Raw genomic sequence first — 24,585 nt, 5'->3', positions numbered from 1 at the left:
CAGTGTTTATCACTTTCAATCAACAATCAGTTATTCCTACTCAAATGCTGGTTTAATTTCAAGTCTCAAAGACGTTGATTATTTGAAATGATGTGAACTAAAAAAACGTTTTCTAATTATTGATGAACTAAGTTGGACTAATAATGTAAATTTATTACGCTGGTGTGAATTTTGTGATTATAAACGACTACATAAACCATCAGTTGTAAAGATGATTGTCTCCTTAATGTATCACGTAGTACTTAAACTACTGCTGCTTCTAGAAAATTACACAAAATTAACAGAATAAGCAGAATTTTATCCATAAAACTACTACATTAGGTGCCATAACAAGTAAAAACCATATATCTACGCTGGAATATTCATACCAGTTTGCACTTATTTTCCATCCACAAATCACGGTTACAGCGCTGCACTTTTTTGGAAACCCGATTAAACAAACTAAATAATATTTTAAATATTTTCAATTTTGAATGATAAGCGAATGTTATTTAACATTTATATTTGCGTATTAAACGAAACTATTCATTGGTAATGGCTTGAGCTCCCTTCAACAATTAGATGCAGTGAACTATTAATAAAGACGTTATTTTTAAGCGACAAAGTTCCAATCTCAAATAAATGTAGCCACATTGTTGTTAAAATACAGCTGAGAATTAATAAACAAATCGAGGGCAAAAAACAGTTCTCTAAAATTCTACAAAGTAAGTAGCCAATGTTTTAGTATTTTTAGCGGAAAGGCATTATTTTTAGTTGCGAACACTTCATTAAACACCCACTTCATTTTATATGTGTGTCCAGGTTTTCCGTGGGTTATCGAACGGTCCAAACGGATACGTTTAATCGGTTGCATGGATAAATATAGGCAGATTTAATATCAAAGTGATAAGAAATGGGGAAAACCCAACAGCAGAAAGACAACAAGAACACATTTCAGAGACCTAGTTTCTTTGCAAGTGACCGTATTATGGCAGCATTCATAATTCGATTTTCAAACAGATATATTAATTTAACGGTGTATTATTCGAAAATCCGGAACATTGCTTTTATTATGTCTACCAACAAATATAACTTATTTATTAGATAGTTACCCAGCGTGTCGACAGTTTATAAATTACTGTAATATGGACTGAAAAAGCTTTGATAAACAGGTAATTGTAATTTCAGGATAACAAATATAAAAACCGTACTACATTAGGGTCAAGATTGGTTCCTTCTTACTTCTACCACACTTGATTTTACAGTGTGAGTCAATGAAGTAAGTTATCTTAGATCGGACACAAATAAAGACTGTTATGGATGTAGTTTTTAGTATTTCTGTCTTGTACTTTGAATAATACTCAGATTCAAAATAAAATTCCTATGACCAAAACATATTTTTCAAGATTCATTTTCTGTATTGATTTGAAAGAATTTTTGGTAGCACACAGTTTATGAATATATCAACACTTTTGAATAAGGATCCACAACAAAGATAATCGTATTTTTTAATTACACAAAGCTGTTCAATTTACCAAACAAAATAATCAAATTGAGCTGAAAACCTAATTTTTTATTTTGATTAAACAGAGGCATTTGTTTACTTTTTTCTATGAGGCAATTTACAGTATGTGGAAGTTGTGGACTGTTTTGCAGGCTTGGTAATCAATTTGATATATGAGTAGCATCGACGGCAAAATATCAGGCAAACAGTGGCCAAGAATGTATTCTGTTATACTTACTTGTTTAGTCTAGTAAAACGATTGTAATGTAAAACTAAAAAATTCATAGAAATTTAACTACTCTTCTCCCTACCACCCATTTTTCATTCAAGAATCGCCGATCGAGAGAAATCAATGTTGCTCGCAAACAAATCAGGATTTATGAATGACTAACTTCGTCTATCTATTAATGCCTATTTTTCTTGAGGAATATTTCTAATGGTCTATATGAACCTCCTTGTAGCGATTGCAGTAATATTTCTTTACTTCATATCCTCCCAGTTCGAAAAAATGGGTAGACATCTCCAAAGAAAGTCACAAGAATCGAGGTCAGGAAATGTAGCTGGCCAATTAACAACTCTTTCTTATCAGGAGAATAGGATCGATGTATAAAGTTACACACATTAACCAACAAACAACAACAACAAAATATTTGTCTGCATAAATTTACAATCCTTCGACATCTTGAAATATACCTATAGACCACAGCACCCATGTTTCAACTTTGAAGTAAATAGTTCACAAACTTTAGGAGTTATCATAAAAAAAAACAAAACACATTTTCTTATTATCAAGTTTGAATATTATATATTATTAGTTTGAATATTGAACTTTTCTACTGAGTTCTATCATTTCTTTCATCTTCCCGATTAAACCTTCAATCGCTCTGTATATTACATATTTATATAAATTTTTTGAATTGATTTCGAGTTAAATTTGGTTTGGGAGTTTATGCTAGGGGCGAGACATTCACTAAAATCCGCAACCTTTCTGGATCGGATAAATGCAAAGTGGAAGCTCGAAAAACATTGAAACGAAATATTTTAATTCTGTTTGTATTTAGTATTATAATCAGAAAAAAATGCAGTGAATAGCTGTTCATTCATCGATTCGTAAAAAGGAGAACAGGTGAATACGTCCGCGATTTAGGTTGTTATTGAAAAAAAAGACTCCAATAACATATGTTGCTATACAATCAATACCGAAACTCTCTGATTATCTAATCAGCGGACCTTTGGATTAAATTAAGATCATTGGGCATCTCCCCAGGTTCTTAACTTTTGCTGAGAAAAACACATGAGCAACCCACTATTAATCTTTCCAGGCAACCCAAAAGGAGGAAACGTATGACTCCTACTTATAACCACAATAAAAATATGTACAACATTTAAAACAAAATACAAAAATACAAACTACTAAACAATTGTCAAAAGCTTGTACTTATCCGTACTCTCGACCATTTTGAAAATATTTTGTTGCATTTATCTACCCAATAGCGTTTAAATGTTTAAAACTATAGAAGTTAGTTATGTAAGTGATATTCTACACTCTGCATAGATTAGAACATTTTTAGATTGTTAAATTTTGAAATCAACACGGGTTAATTTTTATACTTTAACTCAGTGCGCTCCCCCAATAAATTGTTAAATTATCAGACTAGGAAAAGAAACAGTTAATAGCCATACTTACTGGTAATCTTCCTCGTCTTTCTTCTTGGGTTGGTAATTTTTCACTAAACGTCTGTAACAAAAAAATAAATTTTACCATTTACTACGAAGACTCTTCAGACAAACAGCCATAAACACCCTTTATCAATGCAAAAAACGAAAGTAAAATTTCTCTTGTAAGTGCCACATGGTGTTACATAAAAATGACGATGTTTTCGATTATGGAGTAACAAATTACCATACTGTTTACACATTCAGGTGAAATTCGAACGTGCCTTCATTAAAATGTGCAAATTTAAGACAGTTTTGACTTGCAAGTAAAACAGCCTGTTAAATACCACTTAACTGACAAATGAAGAATGTTTTTCAGTGAACTAGTTAGATGATTTAAAATACACTCGACGATATAATGAGAAATAGTCATATTTGCCATTTCAATAATTATTAATTCTCGTTAAAATAAAGTGAAAGCCAGCTTATTAATTATGCTCATCAACTATAGTTTGCATTACCACAGATGACTGAAATCATTATAGGAACTGGAACAGTTACTTTTATTTGGCTCTCTCTTGGTATAATGCTTTTAAAAATATTTATGAGACGTGCAGTGCTAATTAATGCCATTAAAGGTGTAAAAAATGAACTGCTTTACTAAAGTTATTATTTTATTTGCATATATTTAATCAAATATTTTTATAAAACCCGCATCACATTTTATAGACAGGAACATGGAATGGTAGTGCGGCATTCTCGGAAAAAAAGGTATGGCTTCTCTGCTATTGAAGTCTATTTTGTCTCCAAACAATCGTTTTTGTAATGATTTGCTCCTACGTAAGAATCATATTTTGATGAAGCTATCTTGGTACATAGACTTGCATAACTTTTTACTTGGTAGGAGGAATTGATTCAATTCGTAAGTCCAAATGATCCATAAATGTTGAGTAGCGCTCAAATTAATTTCAATCGCAGTTTTCAATTAGGCGTTCAGTAAAATGGCGCACATTGAAACGTATTTTGTAAATTTTGTTTATGAGAAACGGTCGTTTAGACTCCTCATAAACGATCAGTCTCAATGATCATCCACTTTCAATGTACATTTGTCTTTCTTGAGTACGTGTTTACATTATTGGCGCGTTAATCAAAATAATTTAATAAATCGAAATTAAATTCTATCCGTTACATATTTTTATTGGCACTTGAATTGAGTGTAAAATTGGTAAATGACGAGGAAACATTACTTTTTGCGCATAAACTATACAGGTATTTACAAAGAGGACAAAATTAATTCTGAGGGATTGGAATTATTTCTCAATAGCATTTCACTTAAGTATGAGAGAATAAAATATATATATTATATTCCATAAATGTAGCGTCACACTTTTAAGAGTGAAAAGATATATGAAGCAACTATTTTTATCGTGTTTATAAACATACCAATACATTTCGAGATTGAGGGAATACATTTTCAAATATGTAAAAAATAGTTCGTTTATATTAATATCTCAAAAACACTTTAGTCGCGGTTTCAATGAAAATTTTAAATCACTGTTTGTTGTTCACGCTAAACCAGACATATTTTGTACTAATTGCAATTGATTAGTTTAATACATTACAAAACCACTCGGAGGTTTTTTTACAAATGTAATTTCGAACATTTTGGGGCAAGCAGCTAAAAAATACTATGCAACTTTGTCTGAAAATAAATTATTTTGAAGTACGTGCAGTTAGACAAAAGAAATAAATTAGAATTAGTTAGGATAAAGAAAGACAACAACTATACGCATAGTACCTAACATTCAATAGGCGAGCTGAAGTGAACGACAAGTTTTCGCAAACAACAATTGTAGTTGATCCAAAACATGCCCAGTTTGATTAGAAACGAAGTCAAAAATGAATTAAAATAGTTTGAAGCATTTTCTACATATTAATAAAAATAAATATTTTTTTCAAATTTCAACACCCTGTCTAAAACGCTTCGCTAAGGCAAAATATCCTTATAGAACGCGCCCTGTAAAGCTAGTTTTGCTGATGCTCATTTCCCGTGCATAATTTCAATATACTTAAATATAGACTTGCATTTGTTTTTATTTTTATAATCCTACATCGTTAAACATTCTGCAACAACATAACTAATCCTATACTTATGAAACGTACAAAACATATTTTCAAGTAAAAAAATATTTAAAAAAACTTTAAATAATTAAAGTATCTTTACAATAGCACACTTTTGTTTGATTTAAATTGAAGAAAATAAGGACATTAATTTGGATAAAATAGGCTGTTATTTGACGGCTTTCCTGTTATTATGTAAAAATAACTTTCTATCATTCAATTGATAGAACATTCAAATTCTACGCATTCCTATAATGTGCGCTCATTATGAGGAGCACGCACGCCTTATCACGATTTAATGGAAATATAATTATTATAGTCAATAAATTTGCCATCAGTATGTAATTAAGTATACAATAAAGCATAAGACAGATAGACGTATATAAATAAATCTGGTGCATTAACAAAGAAGTTTATCGGCAATGGCCTAACGCTTCAAACAATGAGGTCAGATTGTTAAGATTTGGCCATAAATCGAGATTAACGAGACTAAGGAAATCAAAATACAATTAAATTAGGTATATAATTACAGATTTTTCAAGTATCCGATCAACAGATTACATGTTTTGAGGTTTTTCAATGTGACTAATATTAAATTGTACTTGGTACAAGTACATACACATTCAGTCCTTTGACTGAATGAGAATTGCAAAACGTTAATAATGCCAGTAATAATTCTAGCAACCGGCGTATTGCTGAAGATCTGACTGAATCACTTAAAATACCTCAACTTTCATTATTCCTGCGACATTTTATTGCCGTAAACGAGCTTAATGGTATACTCAGATTGAAGATTTCTCGTTTCTGGTTTTCAAACACCCACAAACTATCTGGTAGGTAATCAAGTAATAAGACACATCGCCGGGATAAATAGGCTGGCTTGTTGCATAAAGCATGGATTCGCTTTTCACATTAATAACCATCTTCACATGAACGGTTTGGAGACATATCGCGTTAAAACTTAAAATAGGGCAGTTGAAAGTTGCCCGAAGTTGCGACAAGTTTAGAAGTCAATTTGGCCCAAACCAAGCTCCAAACTCTGTTCAATCATAGTTCTTTTTAACTTCAAGCTGTATAAGTTTCGCAACTTAGGCGGAAGCTGGCATGTCATATACAGAAAAATAGGCTTCGATTCGCGAAACTGGCAAGTGGTAGGTGTTAAGACACGTAACAAGTAGTTCAAGTACTCGATATTTCCCAACAAAACATCAGTGATTTTAAATCTCGACAACAGGCTTATGCATTGTTCTTAACCGAATAGATTGCGAAAATATAAAGCGAAATCGATTCATAGTGTCAGCGACCGTAGACAAGTCTTTGCTTTTTTACCAACAAGGTAACCATGAGAATTTAGTTGTTACGTGTCACGTTAAATGGTTTCTTCGAATGAATGGCAGCATGCACATTATAGTTTCAAAATGGCATATACCTACAATATCAACAACCATCAAGGATAAGCAAAAAGATAAAAACGCTGGTCCACTAAACAACAATACATCTTTCTACAGGTTGCGGTTTCAGCAGTCATTATATGGGTGTGAGTACTCATTGGTACTTACTTTTCACTTTATCTATGACATAATTAGTAATGCTCAAGTGGACCAATTGAACTATTAAAAACGCACTCTTTAACATACAACACTTCGTATAGTTGAATTCCCAGTTGTTTGTTAATGAGGCGATATAAAAGGGTCAATAGAACCAGTGGTTATTGACGGGCTGGAAACAAAAATTGGCTTTTTCTATACTGTATTTGAAAGCGTTTTAGTTATGTTTTTATCTTTTATCTATTTTGTATCAAACTATCTAATGTACCAAACAATTTGCTGTTACACAACCTTTTATACATTTGTGGGAAATCACAAAAAATAACATTTCCACTATACGTGGGGTTTCACATTCCCTTCATTGTTTAGATAGGTAAACTTGACTTGGATCACCTTTCTGTAGTAAAAAACCGCGTATTTTATGACTCATTAATAGTATGAGTTGGTGGTTATTTATTCTCTTTATGATACGTTTAGGTTTAATTTAGTTGCATTTAAAACTTCCAAGTTAATAAATACTACTTCAACAAGATACCAAATTTACTTGATTACGTTCCAGTAATGATAGATTCATTAAATTATCTATCATTATGACTGTTTATATATCAATAAAACATTCAATGCGTTACGCATTTCTTAATCAGAGTCGTTAACTCACCTCGATCTAAGTACATTTCAATGTTACGAATATCTATGTCAGATTGCAATACACACATTTCAAAGAGGTTGCACTCTAATTGGTTAATACATCTCTTGCAAAAACCCAACTCTTTGAGATTCTTTATCAGTCAGTGTGTTGGAACATACCTATGAGCCACCTCGGAGTAAGTCATGTTTCGTGTTATTTAAATAAAGATTACTAACAAGAAATATGGAACTTTAACAGTTTCAAGTAAAACAGTACAAATAGCTGTCTGAAAGGTCCATTCCTTTATCTACATATCAAATAGCATTATTAATATGGTGGAGCTGAAGAGAATGGTTTCAACGGTTAAGACCAAACGTGAAGGTCAACATATTTGAAATAATTTTGTTGTTTCAGAACGCTTAAATCAAGTTCTTTATTGGCTCACGGTTTTCAACTAATTGCTTCATTGCATAGGAACTGACCTGTATGAAAAAACTTTTATAATTGCGCCATGTAGTTATGCAGTGGTAATTGCTTCTTTCTTTCAATTGGAAAACAGCACGATTGTTGGTGGTTAATTTATTCATATAACTCGAAGATTCATATTAATGTACCGTCTTATTAAGGATGTCCACCTATCATCACTGAAGGTTGCCTTATTCAGAATACAAAATTTTTCATGTTTTTAAAAAATCTCCAAGTTTAAACAATCTCCAAGAAGGGATTTGTTAATGTTTTAACATTAACAACACTCGTGAATTTCATTTAGTATTATTTTCTCTGCGACATGCTGATTGATATGCATTCTTTATTAAGTATTCACAATAGAATTTATTCGCAATATATTTGGTAAGTGGTCCTATTTGGAATATACTGACAATTCAACCCTGAGTTGTATTGTATGGAAAACCGTTCAATGTATGCATAATATAATCCTTACCTCAACTTATATGCATATTCAGATTCTATTGTGGCTCGATCCCTCACAAAATGCCCATATCTTTCTAAGAAATCGATCCCTTTCAGTGTGTGTATTGACAAGTTATCATATTGATCCTGAAACAAGTAAAATAAAATTAGGTCTAAATTCATAAATGGAGAAAATGTTTAATGCATTCAATAATAGTAATTATCAAAGTAAATTATAGCCAGTAACAAGGTTTTACTTCGTAACTTCGCATTTTCAAGCATTTCATGAAAAAAGTATGTTTCCAACTTCTATGACCTCACGCAATAGGCTAGGGCTTAGCCGCATACGCAAGAATGCATGTTCCCAGAGGTCAATGCTTTTTACAATTTATTGTATGTTGTAGAAGCATTGTTAGCGTGATCTGCCTGAAAAACCAGAAGCCCATAATTTGTTTACACCGTTGTGCCTGGTTTAAGCAAACGGCCTTTTCTCAATAATGACCGTTTGTGCTTCGACGTCGATTTCAAATTTCATGAATAATTCAACAATTGTCACGACTTGATATGATAATGCTGGATTTATGTGCAAACGACTTTTTCAGTCTTCAGCAAAGGATCATTCATTTAAATGTCGCATGGCTCTTCTTGGTGTATATTTTTTAGGTTCGTACGAAAGATGAATGTTACTACAACTCTGTTTAAAATACAAGAAATTTATCGTTCGTATTGTCTTAAGTACACAAGTTGTCGTTTCCGATGTATCATTGATTGAAATTGACCAATTGAATGCTGTATTGACCATTCTTAGATCTGCTGGAAGAATTTTGTCATAAATCTGTGATCTTGAGATTTATGAAAAGTTCTATCAAAATGCGCCTTGCGACCGTTTTTAGCTATTTCCAATATAAAACCCAATTATCTTTCTTATTGAATTCAGACAATAAAAATCGTTGATTTGTAGTTAAAAATAAATCATGGTTAATTCGAAATGTGGTGGTTAAAAATGGTTCTTAACACTCTCGACCAAATTTTTACTTAGTTAAAAGCCTTTTCATCCAAAAGAAGACGTTCAAACTGTTTAATATGTACGATGAAAATGCGACATTGTGAGTCTTTTTAGTGTTATAAAATATTAATTTTTACACTAATACTTAGCATGCCGTAGCAGATACTTAATTTTGAGACATCTTCTGGTAATCTAGTTTTTTTTTAATAATAGTGTTTTTAATAAACGGATAGCATCGGCCTGGCGTGCTAAAGTTGGTCCGATCCTGCAGAACTAAACAGTCATTTAAATTCTCACCGACTTCAATAGAGGTCCATATCTTCCTAAGAAAGACACAACTATGAATTTTTTAAAGATTTATCTAAGCACGAGATTTACATTAATATGCTATAAACACAACTAATGGAACACTCGGCATATTTTGAAACCCACTTTAAAATGAAATACCACCAATCAGCTCGCAGCAGACGTAAATATATTTTCAGTTATTAGACTGCAACATAACAGATTTGTTTCAGTTATGTATTGGTCTGATTATGTGACTCATTAAAGTTTCCTTTTGTGGTAATTTAAATCGATCCCAGTATAACTGAAACTGAATAATCTGCAACTGCATATTCTGATTTTCATTTCCGATGATAAATAACGAAAGTGTTAATCTAATGCTGTGCTTGTGTTAAATTGTTGCATGTGGGTGGGGGACAATGGCTTCATAAAGGAACATTATAATTGATATATGGCACGTATAATTAGAAAAACTGCTGTTGAGACATTCCAGATAAAAAATGCAACCCTGTAATATTTAGGAGCCTTATTAATTCAATTGAATTTGTGACATTAATCTATTCGACTTGTTCTTTGTATTTTTATACCAGCATGTCCATATAAAGTTGCCCCGACTTCACTGAAACTGCTTTTAATTAATTTCATTTATATGATAATCAAGCTTTGACAGGCATTTCCATTTCCAGAACCACCTGATATAGATTGATGAAAAATAGCTTTAGTTTCGATAGACCGATGAGTAATGATACACAATTTTTAATGCTTTGAACTTGTAACTAGCAGGATTGTAATCTTATGTACAACATATAAATTATTTGCAATTTAAGTAATCAATGAATTATTAATTTGAGTGTAATGAAAACTATATGTACTTATATGTGGGGAAAGGCATGCAGAGTTTACCTCTGCAGATAATATTTGCAACTATTTGTCGCTTGAGATCTTAATAAAAAGGTGGAATTTACTATACATTTACCAAAGTGTATAGTAAATTCAAGTATTCGCAAAAAGTCGTTAGTGTTAGTATCGTGGTTAAAACGATCTCGACTCTTGCAGCGAAAAGTGCAAATAACTTTGGTTTTATCGCAAATAGTACTTTGTAAATGCAAACTTTCGATTCAGTAGAATTAATCATTATTAAAAGCGAAATGTTTGAAGTGTATTGAATATATTGTCACATTTTTTCTGCTGCTGATGTAAATCTATGCAAGGCGAAGTTTTGTTGAGATTTGACAAAAAAATTACATTAAAATTACGTTAAAATTCTAATGCAAATCTAGCCACTGATTCCAAAATATGTTAGCCTCAGGTCTAATTTAAATGAAGTCGGATTAGCTACCTCAGAAGACCAATTATTACCACCAAATAAATAAGTCTATAAATGTATATTAGATCTCGTATTTATATGGTATAAATAGTTTTGATTCAGATAAATTAGAAATACAAATTTAAGTGTACAATATGCCAGGCTTAGTTACATTTTTCTGTGGAAATCATTGCGATTATTCGAAGAAAACTGCATTTACTACCTATTTCCTATCATTTTCATTGACAAATACATAAAATCCCATAATTATAATATCTACATAATCATAACAATTTCCATTTTCGGCAGCAAAAGTGAACTCTCTGGTATTCGATTTTGTGCCGTACATTTTATCAGATGCAGGTTATTAAATTTATTTAATCTTATTTACATTTCGGCTAATTATCACTGCTCGAGCCTGAGTGTTTGGAGCTGAAAGTGATAAGTATTCACACTTAATTGACTTTTAACTGCATGCTTAGAACAGTAACGAGGAATGATATATAATATAATTCCGTTATAAAACACCGGGTGTAACAATTAAAAATTGAGAATGAGTGCACCAAATCCGTCAATCTAAATAATATTTGCTGGTATTTGCAACTTAATTGTTTTTCAAGCTACAGAGTAAAATCACAACTTTAATTCACCCTGTATTGTTACATCAGTTCAGTTTGAAGAACGAGAATTCCAGAGCAAATTCTTACACGTAAACCAAAAATATGTAGGGAAGGTTCATTAGGTTAACTGTTGACTTGAGTGGTACCAGCAGGCCGTCTGAACAGAGCGAATGACTTCTCGCGTGCTTCAAATGTTCTTCAACTTTGTTCTATAAGTAATTCCTGCAGATTCCAGCTCCAAATTACAATTAATTACTCGACAGATGGATGTCAGTTACCGAATGTCTCGTAAAGGGCGTTGGTCGGATGTTGTAACTCAAAAAGGGAAGCAATTATAATGGTAATCATTTAAATTAGTAACGTTTAAGACAGCGTTTTTTGAAGAATATTGCTTGGTCATTAAGGGGAACTTAAATAATGAGTAATAAACAGCATCCAGTGTGAAAACTGAAAGAATGTTTTAGAAAGAGCATGCAGTTTTTGAAGATGGTAAGGATATTAAGATCTCCTTTTTTAAGAAAAATACCAATTTGAATAATTAATTATTTTGTATCTCCAAAGCCTCTGGTCTACTTGTAGTATTTTTAAACAATCATTGAAAATTTAAATCATCCGCGATTCTACAGCATTTCCAATCACCCCATACATTTTTCGTGAGAAATCTTATCTCTCTCCATAAATAGCTATTTTTGATAACAAATAAGTTCGTATTTGATCGGTAACCTTTCTCCATGGCCAGGTAACTTACAATTCAATGAATATTGTTCAAAATGGCAGCTCCCTTAAGATCTATGAATGTACTAATCATAAATAGTACCTATTGTCTTTGCCTATTGCCTATACATTCTTTGATTAGTTGTTCCGCGTTTTTAGAGTTATTTTTCTATGCTATGAAAAAATGTTTAGAAAATTGAAGAACAAATATCCGCAACGCAAGATCATATTTTAAAAAATTTAAATTAAAAATTTAAAAGTTCCATTTAAAAAAGAATGTGTGGAGTGAGCTGATAGAGAACCGCTGGGATTATTTTAAGTTTCTGTTGGACAGGGTAGAGCTTTAAAACAAATAAGATTTTTCGAAGATTTTATTTCCTTCAAAGTTTTGTTTTTTAAGTAACTATTCAGTGATAGTAGAAGAAGAAAGACGAAAAAACTGCCAATTTTTACTGGGCGTCTACCTATAATTAAATATTGAAATTTTGAGACGACCTTGGGCCGTTAATACAATAGCGTTACGAATTCCATTATTTACTTTTATATTCTCTGTGTTTGTATTATTATTATTATCTATTATATTTCAAGTTTTACTTACTTAGTTTGTCAAATCCATTGTTCACACTGTTGGACAAAGCAATTTTTCTGAACTTAGCTTAATTTTCCCTGATATGGACGAAATATTTTTAGACAAGCTAACATCGTTACATTCTTACCATTAGTTAACGACATTCCACTATTTCGTGATAAATCCGAAATAGTTTTTTTTACATTTAGTATGCATTCTGTAGATACAAGATCAGAGCAATCACAAGAATTCCGCTTCAAGCGCTTTTGAACTTGTTGAAACGTGGAGGAAGCAAGAATTATAGAAAGTTCAAGCGATTTTATAGAGATATTTACCATATGAACTAGACTATAAGACCTCATAGATTTTCTGTCTGCTTTTGGATGTGACCTACGAGATTGTATTTCAGACTAATTTACATGCAGCTAAAAAATGAGACCACTTTCCGCCAAAGGCCATCGAATTATGAAGCTTAATAACAATAAATATGGTCATAGAGAAAGGAGACGCCTAGTTATAGAGACAGTTGGTCTAGTTCCCCGCAGTTACAGTACAAAAAAGTAGTTTAAAAAATCTCACAAAACCTAAATCAGAAAATTGGCATAAATGTACGTATTTGATTCTTTTACATGCTGTATTGCCACATAAATATTCAACCAAACGTTATGGGCAAAGCAAATGGTAGAACAATACAAAATATAGAACATACAATGACAATAAACAATGATCAGTGTAGATACAAAAAGTATCATCTTTAAGCTAAAAAGCAAAACAAAATAACTGAAGATTCTAATCATTTGAAAACAATTAAATGACTCAAAATATAGTTTTTTAAATAACAACGCAAAACAATAATATTAATAGCGGAATTTCAATACGCCATAATGTAAAATGTATGCAGAATTTCGGAAATTTCTAATTAAAGGTTAAAGAAATCGTACGAAACTGGAGCAGTATACTTAACTCAATTTTTTAATGCTATTTTCTAACTGCTATTTTGTTATTATATTTTGACGATTCATGTTTGTTCTACTGGAAATAAAAACGGGATAAAAAATTTCAACGCGTAAACTCATTTAATTACTTATCTAGTAAATGCTCACAAGAAAAAGTGTCAACACTTTTTAAACAAAAATGTGATTATAAGGCGCTTTTGCCTCTTAAAATATCAGCACTGTAAAAAGTAAACGTTTAACATTATGTGTCTCCCAACTCTTCACTTAGAGATCGGATTGAAGAAACTCTATTTGTAAAAACCCATTTAAACCTTCTAAACATACAATTAAATTCAATCAGGAGTCAAAAATATTATTTTTCAACCTGATTGTGACTGACTAACTGAAGTTTGTCGATTTGTTGAGCACGAAATTTTGCAACACCATATACCAATAATGTGTGTGTCTTCTACGCAGCTGCATTGGCGATTACTCTTGCATGTGCATTTTAATTATTTTTCCGTCCAATTAACATAAACAATACTGTTCTATGTCAAACCGTTTCCCCAAATAAGTTATCTATAAAATCGATGAATGACTTGATGAACCAAAGCGCGCACCATTGAACTATCTAAAAATATAAAGAGAAGCGTGCCAGATGGCATACCTGCGGATATCCATACACTAATGGGCGCTGTCGAGGAAATAAGGCAATTCTATTACATTGCATAATAATAGAGACACGCCAGGAATGAAAATATTTCGCCTAGAATGACATAATATTTGCCTATGATAACCCTACAGCCTTTTTTCAATTTGTTATTCGATTAAATAAAAGCGACTTTAATTACAATTTAATTAATGGCCATATTACATGCAGACCGATAACAACATAGTTACGTTTTCGCCTAACAATTCAATTGCTTAAATATTCAACAATCGTAGCTTGTAACCGCTGCTAAAGCCGGTAAGAAAAATCGCATTGGTATTTCATATACGTTTTAAGTCGTGTAATAATTTAGGTATTACCGGTTAGTGGACTTATAGGCTATCGGACAAGGTGAAACAAATTAATTGGATTTCATACGACGTGCGGTTAACATAGATTTGTTTGTTGGTAAATAACTCCCCAGCTGAAATCGAGACTTAAAACAATGCAATTTCCAATAAGGTTTTATTACGTTGGCCTCGATGATTTATCGGACGGATGTCTTCTTTAATTACTCAGTGCATGAATTGTGTTAGTATTTGTGATGTATTTTCTTTACGAAAGTCGATGGTGCCTTTCGCCCGAAGAATACGACTAGCGATAATTAGTGGCTCAGCATTCTTGACTTTCTTTCTTGAAGAAATCGACAGTTGTTTGTATTAAAGCAAAAAGTTAAATAATACATACAGATAGAGAAAACAATAACTTCATTCAAATTTTCACAAATAAACGATTATTTTGATAAGGAATTCATTCAGAATGTTATTTTAATAGTGTGGGATACATATTTAATTGATATGGGTCCTTACTAAAGTCGCGTAGAAGTCAATAATTGGAATAATAATGTTATTGATGATGATTAAAGGCCAATCTTAGGTTATCCACAGGGTCACTCAAAATTACAGCCCTTCTCTTGAAAGTGTTATTTTGGGTCACTTGAGTGTTCAAGGAAAATTAAGAAAACATTCCTTTGTTTGTTTGTTTAAATTTGCTGTTAACCGTTATTTCAAAACGATTCAGTGTTACAGAATAGAAGTTTGGTACCGCTAAATATTTCAATAAAGGCACTTTTCTTACATTTGGCGTTCGACAAATGAACGCTTGTAAAAGTTTTTTGAATATAAAATATTCAAATTTCAAAACTAGAAGCAGTATATTGCCCCTCAACTCTTGATGATTTAATAAACCTAATTGAATCCCTCGAGAACTCGTCGTCTTGGTGTGCATGTTATATCCGTACAGTATCTAAGACATTACGCAAGTATGCCGACGTTATTTAATATCGTAAAAATGTTCAGTTTATTCTTGATTAAGCTGTACCGATTATGCTTTATTCAACACACTCCCTCGGAATAATCATCATCCACATATCACCCTATATACTTACTGCTGGCAAGTCGTAACTATTTAGCCAAGTGGCCGACTGGCTTTTCTCAACGGAAAATAAACAACAAAACAACCGGGCTATTTATAGAGATCACTACACTTTTATTAGGTTCGAGGATAATATCTTGATGTATACCCCCATAAAATGGGTCCAAAGAAAAAAATGATGTTTACTGGTTGATACGAGCTGCTTTAATGATTTCTATTTCCTTGCTATTTAAAAATTTCAGCCATTAACTGCAAACTTCGTATTTAGCATAATGTTCTTTTATAATTAATTAAGTGTCAACAGTTTTATAATTTTTAACTGACCGACCTAGTAAAAGCCTTACGCCTGGCCATCTTTTGGAAGCGTTTTCCTCCGCATTCATTAGAAATCTCACGAAGAAAAGAAGTGAGCTTTTAGCAAAATATGGCCCTGACGTAGGAACAAATCCACAGCAAGTTGCATTAAAATCCATGTGAGCGCTTTCTCGACATTACAAAAAAGTTAATTTAAGTTTTGTTAATACAAAAAGGTAATGAATGCCTAAAATTGTCAGTTGGCAAGAGAGCAGAAACATTTTTTTTGCGCAAAAACTATAAATACTACAAGATTTTACAAAAATGTTAAAATGTAAGAAATCGATTTCAGCAACCAAATAAAAAGTTATGGTCGTTTTTGTACTAAGACCCTCTAGAATTCCTCACTTGCCCAAAGCAGATGAACCCGGTTTCTTTGATCTTTGATTGAAAATACAGTAGTTCGACAAATCACTAGTTCTAGGTTGCAACCAAACAGTTTCACCAACTAGATAACAAAAACTGGAAGTAGTCCTTTACAGAAAGCGAAAGCATGTTTATGGGAACTTCTATGGCTAATATTTATCACTAGAGTCCGTATGTTTTATTCTTTACCGTCCTGACAAGTGTTAAACGACAGCAGGCACTGTTCAGATGTCGAAGAACTTGAACCAGTGCATTTTTTCTTTCGTAAAAGTAGCGTAACGAATGGTTGTAAATATCGAGTTTCGTTTAAACTACTAAACCTACGTTCATTTCGTGACTGTAAATGGCATCTGAGCAAAGCAAACAGTATTGGTTAGTCTAAAGGTGAAAGAAAAAAATGTATTTAGTCATCTCACCATCTGGGCCATAACTCTACAGCCCACGTTCCTTGTATAATCGCAAACCCGGTTTTTGTTGAGCATCTACTCAAGAGTCAGTTTCGAGTTAAAAGTTGTATGTCTATTTTTGTGAATATCTGGGCCCCTCAAGGCCAACCGAGGTTAGTAATCTGAAATTCAAGAACTTCTTTTCAGATTTCAACAAAATCTACATTCATGGCCAGGTAACAAGTCATGTATGTATACGAACATACCTAATTAAAATGGTTTGCATATTTTAAAAGAAGGCAATCACATGCACTTGCTAATTAAGAGAAAATCTTCAGAAGAAAAGCCAAAGGAAGGCGATATATGTAAGTTTATTTCATAACAAAGTAGTGCCTTGCGGACGTCAATAATTCATTTCACATAGAAATTAATTGAATGCATTTAAATAATTGATAAATGAGCACGTATGGTTACAGTATTATCATGGAATAGTGCAATTTGGCATACCAGAAACTATTAAATTGGCAATATTGATTATTAAAACACATTTCTAAAATTCATTTTTGCTTATAGAACCAGTTCCACTTTAGTCCCAGAAGAAAACTGTTTCATAACACGTAGGTACATTGTACAGACAGCCCGCTAATACATGTTGATACATAATATAATTTTGTATAACAGTATGTAGTTTTAATTTTTCCTTGCCACATTTGCTAGATTACTCAAAACAAAAACTCAATTATAAACGATTAAAATACTACAGGATATACACCGTTTCCGATTTTACCGGAAATATAAACCTCCAAAGCATTAATAAATATTAGATGAAATTAATCCCCGGTAATTTGATTACGATTTCCAATTGCCTTGGCTTACTGATTCATTCAACATATGTATCAGTTGATAAAAATGTTTAAAAATTAAATCCTTGTTTAACACGTTCTTGGTAAACTAGTGATTCATTGCATACTAATGTGTTTGCGTTCATTGATGAAAAAAATATTTATAAAACCATCAAATCTGTGTATTATCTTTGGTGGTAATAGTGATGCGAGATTTTCCAAAAGGATGTGCAAAGTGAGATCTCATAAAGCATATTTTAAATATTGAGTCTGGACTGGAATTTTTTCATTCGGCCTGTCCTAGGAGAGTCCAATCTAGTTATATACTGCAACCAACGAGCTTCAATTAATTCTCATTAATAAATAAAACGGGTATTGCAGTTGCCTTCTTTGTGCCTATCTAAGCTAGTATCACGATTATTATAGCTTTTGCATTAATTTCGTAGAACGATGGAATGAATAACGAAGCAAAGTGCAACAAGACACTTCCTGAGTAGACAAGCAACTGTTGACCTTTGTTGAAATCTTTTATTTTTATATGCCATGCACCGGAACAGCGATAATTCCAATTAAAACATGATATTTTTGTTTATGATTTCGAAATTAATTATTTGTCTTGATACATCAAGTACAGGTCATTCCTAGAAACGGTTTCGAACCTATTAGCTGGGCTTAACTTGCAAATGTTCTTTTAGAATTAGTTACACCTGTCATTCCCACGACCAACCAACAATTTAAAAAATCATATCAATTTTAAATGTTACATCCCTGTACATTGACGCAGTTTTCAATTATACTAAAAATAAATTTGTCTTGTATTTATAATTGGTTTAACTGTTTTTGAGATATTTAATTAAGAATAAAATTTTCCGACAAAAATTCCAGCTACTGAATAATTAGAACACCAGAATAATAATTTTATTCACATCAGAAAGCATTTTTAAATTAATTTGACTCCGATCCTTGGTGAAAAGTGTCTACTTTCAAGGACTTTCAATAATATTTCGAGAATATTGCCCACAAATGAAGTTTAAAAGCGATATTGAGAAAAACATCAAAACTATATATTTTTTACTTAATCTCCTAATTATCATACTAGTTTCTCCGTAAATAATAAATACGTTTAAATAGTCTGTATTATTTGAGCATCTCGGCTTGATTACTAATGATTTTCAACCAGTAACTGATGGCCGTAAACATGTATTTAGCATTTATTTGTTTTGAACTTGGCACTTCAGTTCGTCACTGCATACCATTAAATGTTGTGCAATTTGCTTTCATAGTTTCCATAAAATAAATTAAAATTTAAAAAATCATAATTTTGAACGCATAGAGTTTAGAGTAATACACAGGAAATGAGCAGTGTCGCAAACAATCGAAAAAGAGCGTTTCATTAAAATAGGTATTACATGAAAGCAGCCTGAATAATTTATACATAATAACACCAAAGGAAGGCACACTTCAGTATATTATCTTATGTAGTTGGTTTCAATTTGCGTCAGATTTGAATCATATACATGGGACTTGACATCAAAAAGTCTAACCAAATCGTCTTCAAATGATGATTAATTGATCTAATATTTTTAATATTGTTCAAATTCCTGCAAGTCAAGTAACGAAGTAAAGTTGCTTTATCATTTAACTAAATTGAATTGGCGGCTTTATGAAAGAAACCTGTGCCATATTGCACTTCCCCGGTGAATGTGTACTATAAATAAAAAAACTTGGAAGTATCACAGGAAGTAGGTGTGCGATTTCACCCCTCTAAAAAGCGGACCCTTTTATATCAGGGGCAGTGAATCATGACAAATATCGTTGACCTGAACCGCCGAAATATATTTTTACTACAATATTTACAAAGTATGTTTAATGTAGTTTTTGGGGTTTGTTGATTTATCCATAACGAGTTTCGGTAATAACAAAACATTAACAGAAGACATTGAAATAACAATAATTTTTCTTAAGTACTTTCTTCCTGCAATTTTGTAAATGCTTTGAAAAATTGTCGAATTTCCGAGGAAATGAAGAAAATATAAGCCTAATCTTGTAAACTCAAATTGAGTGATTAAGACTATCTCATGGTGCACTGGGTACGGTTTACAGTTACTTAATAAAAGTAAAATATAGCTGAAAGGTAAATCTAAAAACCGTAAATCACTTTATCATTCCGATATGATTGTGGCTTTAATAGGTTTCCACAGTGTAGAAATGGTAAAGAATGTAAGTATAAATGACCTGTTTGGCTGTTTATTACTTATCTTATTAAGGCAAATTGAGAGAAGAATGATTTAAAGAATGAGAGAGAATCCTTCTTTAAATCGCTTATTACCTACTAATATCGTACTTCTCAACCAGTTTGATTTCTTCTTTTTATTTTGCACTGAACGGCTTTTTCACTACCAACTTTGACTCAATATACCTAGACATAATTTCGACTTATAAGTAGAATAAAAATAAATTGTCTAATTTATCTATGTAAATTTGTTATTGAATTTGGTTGCATATTTCTGCTTAAACTCTGTAAGGCTTGCGAACATTCTTCAGGCAGGTTTTACAGTGACCACAAAACCATCTTATTAGTTTTTTATGACCCCGATTTGATTCATTTGCTACATACTTTGAATTTGCTACATACCACATACTTAGAAATGTGTCAATAGACTAATGGCACATTTCTTTACAAAAAAAATGAAGCTTCTCTGTTCATTGCTTTATTGCACATCTTGCAGATGCACTCTTTATCTGCAGTTGATTGCGAATTGCGGATCATTATTATCAACGATTCGCCTTGGTGAACGTGCAATGACTAACGTTAACTGGTAATATGAAGTCATTTTTCCGGATTTCATTAACAGAATTAACCAACAGCGCTAAACGTGTATGCAAAAGAACAGAAACAATGATAATAAGTTAATAAGTAGGATTAAAAAAAATCCTTTAGATTCCTTATACAATGAATAAATCGGACATTAGTAAACCACGAACCAAACAACCTTGAATTTTGTTTTTCCACGCGGGTAAAAACTGTTACCTAGAACTACGATGTGGTTTTCTCTCCCAACCGTGATTTCTTTTTCCATATATGTGTACAACATGACTTGTTGGCCTAATAGATTAACATTGATATTCAGGGTGGTCACAAGGAAATTGTAAACATCTACACGGTGTCAAAATTAATTAAATTAACATCTTCGATATATTTTCGTTACATCAACAATCAGCCGCTTTATAGCACTGACCCGATCCCAATTTTCTCAGTTATTTTCGGAAACCAGATTTATATATTGTGCTTTTAGCACCGTTCAAGAAGTGCATAATTTATAAATAAATCCTAAAAACTCAGTTTGCAATATTTGCATAGGAACATGGCAACTCCACTAAATAAAGTATGAAACCAAAAATGGAAAATACGTGCATAATTGTTCAATAAATGCAATAAAATTTGTTGACAAATTCTTAAATGGAAATCAGAAGCTCATATTTTCTTGTGGTCCCATTTTGAAGAGAAACGCATTCTCATTTTGAAGAGCTCTGTGAAATGTAATCATAAGACTAGTCTTTTATTTACTTACTTTTTAAAACCACTTTTCTTGAGGAATAATTATGTGATAACTTATTAGTATTAGTGTAGATAACTATTTTTCTGATTTTTCTTGTTTCTCAACACTTTGAGCTGACCGAAACCAAAAACCACTTTTAAACTTCTTTTTTACTTCTGGCTCGTACGCGTTAATGCAAAATTATCAATAAATTAAACCACGCAACACCAATCTTTTAAAGATTAGCCCACGAAAAGTGCCATAAGACGGTTTACTTATCTGCTAAAATGTAAAGCTGTATTTAATTTCAAGTATCCTGAAACAACAATGCACCAAACTTGATTATTTAGCAATAGTGATCCTCGTACAACAGGGTTTTGACAAATAAACAAAAAGCTTTGCTTTGTGTCGAATTTCATAAGACTATTGCTATAAAAAGAAAAACATCATGTTTGTTTTTGTTTTATTACAATCATATCTTGGTTGTTCTTCCTCAAAATAGCAATTTGCAAGAATAAATATTATTAATCAGTAGTTTTTTTTTTAAATAGTCTGTGTTTGATACACAACACAAAAGCACAACATTTGATAAGGATTTTTGCAAATTGAAATACAACAAATAAACATACGGATTTGCATTCAATCTATTTAATATTATTAATTTAAAAAATTACACTTTAACTTCTATCCGTAAGCCACTTCAACAAAATTATAATAATCAAGCAATAAAAATGTAAAAACCCATGTGCTCAGTCCCTCTTGAGCATTAAACCAGATAAATGATCTAAACCAATCAGATTAGCGAATTTTATAATTAAGTGGCCTTTACCACTTCCTAATTTCAACTTGGTTTCGTTTATCGAGATAGAATTAAGGATATGCCGGTTCATAATAATTTAAATTTAAGGGATGATTTAAAGGAGTAATTTTAAAATTCGTTTATCTAAAGAAGACACAAGATTTCAATCAATTCAAATTTACGAAAATGCACTCAATGGCATTCGCAAAAATTGAATTGTACGAATGAAACATTAACACAGGAATTGATTTCAGTGTATTTTGTGTGAATTTATCAAATGATAATGGTAAACGTGGTTTTAACCTCTAATTATACAGATGCGTCTATATATTTACATTTTCCGATGGAAGACAATGCTTTTTTTATCGATGATAAACGCGAGTACCTGCCTTTTTTAGTTTAAGTTTCGAGTTATCCAAAAATAGTTTTATTGTGACTTTATCGTACAGGGTGTAAAAATGTTTGGTTGGTTGGTTGGTTGATTCCCGGTGAACTTAAAACAAAATGAGTTTCATAAACACCCTGTTTTAAGGGGAAACAAATAGCACCAATCTGTTGGTGAAATAAAGTGGACACACTCTTAATGTATGAATAAAAGTATATTGATAAATGATAAAGAACAACACAGTACAAAAGTACATTTCCGAACACGAGAACGATTCTGTATCAGCAGCGATTTGACGACGACTAAAAAGGTTGATCTCGCGATAAACAACAAATTATGCTGCTTAAGCAATATGGCTTTGTGGTACACTGTGGTCCACAATGTATATGGCTGAACTTATATTGATAATATTAAAAGCATTTTGATTATAGTCTTATTCTAACACAATCATTTAAAAACATTACTTATGCGCTTTAAAAGTGTGTGGTTTGATGTTGGAAAGTTGTTTAGAAAACAAACAACGTCCTCTAAAGAACAAATTCAAATAAAACCGAAATCCTCAACACCAATCTCTTGAAAAATGCATCCCGCACCTTAGGGGTTGCCAGGGGTTGAGATTCACTCCTTGCTGCGGGATGACTCATCCAGAACCAATAAAATTGGGGAAGATGTAAAAGGTAATTGGATTTTAGACGACGATATTTCCTTGTGATTCATAAAGCATTGATATCTGAGTCATGTAATGGAAAGCTACTATTTTACTGGCAACAATCAATAATTTCCTCACTTGTTTGTGGAAATAGCGGTATGAAATTTGAGTAAGAAACTGTGTAAGTATGATAATACTGATAACGAATTTAGTGATAAGAAACGACAAAATGATCATGTACCACTGATTGGATGGGATGTTGTTACTTGTTTGTTTACATGGGCTCAGCGGTTTTAGCGCAAATGTTTTTTTTAGTTTTGTTTATTTAGGTGACCGAAGAACCGCTTTATCAAGAAAAACCACCATTCGGGGCCCGTAGCCCGTAGCTTTAAGAATTAGGTACCGTACCATAGATATGGGGTTGGGTGCAAACCTTTCCTAGCCAGAACGTATAAAATGCACTCAATTAATGATTAATTGTCCAAATAATCAAGCGGTAATTATGAGAGTTGTCACAACAATAAAATACCTGCGACTTAAGTCGTATATTTTTGATAACAGCAGATAAATGAATGCAGTCTCATGTTGCTGAGTCTGGACTACGTTCTGGACTCAAAAAAATTACATTTACATAAAAATGCCCATCCAAATAAAAGGAGACTTTTTGCTGTGATTATGCACCTGTACCAGGTAAAATACTTGCTAGTCATCTCTAGAGGACAGGTTTTAAGATTTGACCGCTCGGAACCCAGACGGTTAACCTGTGACCGAAAAGCGACCCATTTGACCAGAACCCAACTTTTTCAATCTCCAGACAAGTCGGGTTTTTTCTGCCCATACAAGAGGTACTCGTACGACCAGACTGCAGGCAGTAGTAGTAAAAACTATGCAGTTTCTAAGGAAACTTACAAGTAGTTTATGAAATATTTGCCTACATTCACTCAGACGTTTTAGTGTTTTTAGCACTTACCCATAGCTCTGTGCCCCAATTTGCGTTTTCCGTTAGAGTCGCCATGTTAATCCAAATTCACAGGGATCACTAAAGAACACAAACACTAAAAAAATTGAGTTTTTACGTAGAAACACTTGATTCACCGACACTACCCAACATGGCTGGTTGCCACAGTTTACTGAGAAAACGAATTTTAAAATGGAACAGAAAGGCGAACAGACAGAGATGGACGAACGGCCATTCAATTCGGCCATCTTACGACAACATGCGAAACTGCTTTTAAATTTACAGTAAAATATGTAAAAACTGTGTTGAAAATACTGAATGTGTTTTCGAGTTCTTAGATGTGATATTTATTTCCGTTGGAATAAATGATTAATTTCAAGAACTTTGAGAAAGTGGGAAACATGTTAATGCAAAAAGGAGCGCAACTAGCAGGCAACCAGACATAT

The 24,585-nt window shown here is 32.3% G+C and overlaps 1 protein-coding gene and 1 long non-coding RNA gene across 13 annotated transcripts in view; one reads left to right on the top strand and one right to left on the bottom strand.

Annotated features, from left to right (window-relative positions):
• Window positions 1-24,334, bottom strand: part of LOC109542815 (formin-binding protein 1-like) — a 41,693-nt gene extending 17,359 nt beyond the window's left edge. For 7 of the 12 annotated variants that reach the window (XM_019912205.2, XM_019912206.2, XM_019912207.2 and 4 more), the window contains exons 1-3: window positions 24,152-24,334; window positions 8,376-8,491; window positions 3,171-3,221 (exon numbers count right to left, since the gene is read on the bottom strand). In XM_019912205.2, the coding sequence (XP_019767764.1) occupies window positions 3,171-3,221; window positions 8,376-8,491; window positions 24,152-24,196 (212 nt within the window). In that variant the 5' untranslated portion in view covers window positions 24,197-24,334. The remainder of the gene's footprint in view (window positions 1-3,170; window positions 3,222-8,375; window positions 8,492-24,151) is intronic. The other 5 variants (XM_019912211.2, XM_019912209.2, XM_019912215.2 and 2 more) reach the window with 1 other exon arrangement.
• Window positions 16,813-17,647, top strand: LOC125505118. Its single transcript, XR_007281930.1, has 2 exons — window positions 16,813-17,332; window positions 17,541-17,647. It is a non-coding gene; the product is annotated as an uncharacterized LOC125505118 (long non-coding RNA).
• Window positions 24,335-24,585: the final 251 nt, after the last annotated feature.

Source organism: Dendroctonus ponderosae, unplaced genomic scaffold, assembly GCF_020466585.1.
Source record: "Dendroctonus ponderosae isolate FM_Combo_2020 unplaced genomic scaffold, Dpon_F_20191213v2 Dpon_F_20191213_7, whole genome shotgun sequence".
NCBI lineage: Eukaryota > Metazoa > Arthropoda > Insecta > Coleoptera > Curculionidae > Dendroctonus > Dendroctonus ponderosae.
The sequence above is the reverse complement of the archived record's forward strand: the minus strand, read 5'-3'. Positions and strand labels throughout refer to the sequence as shown.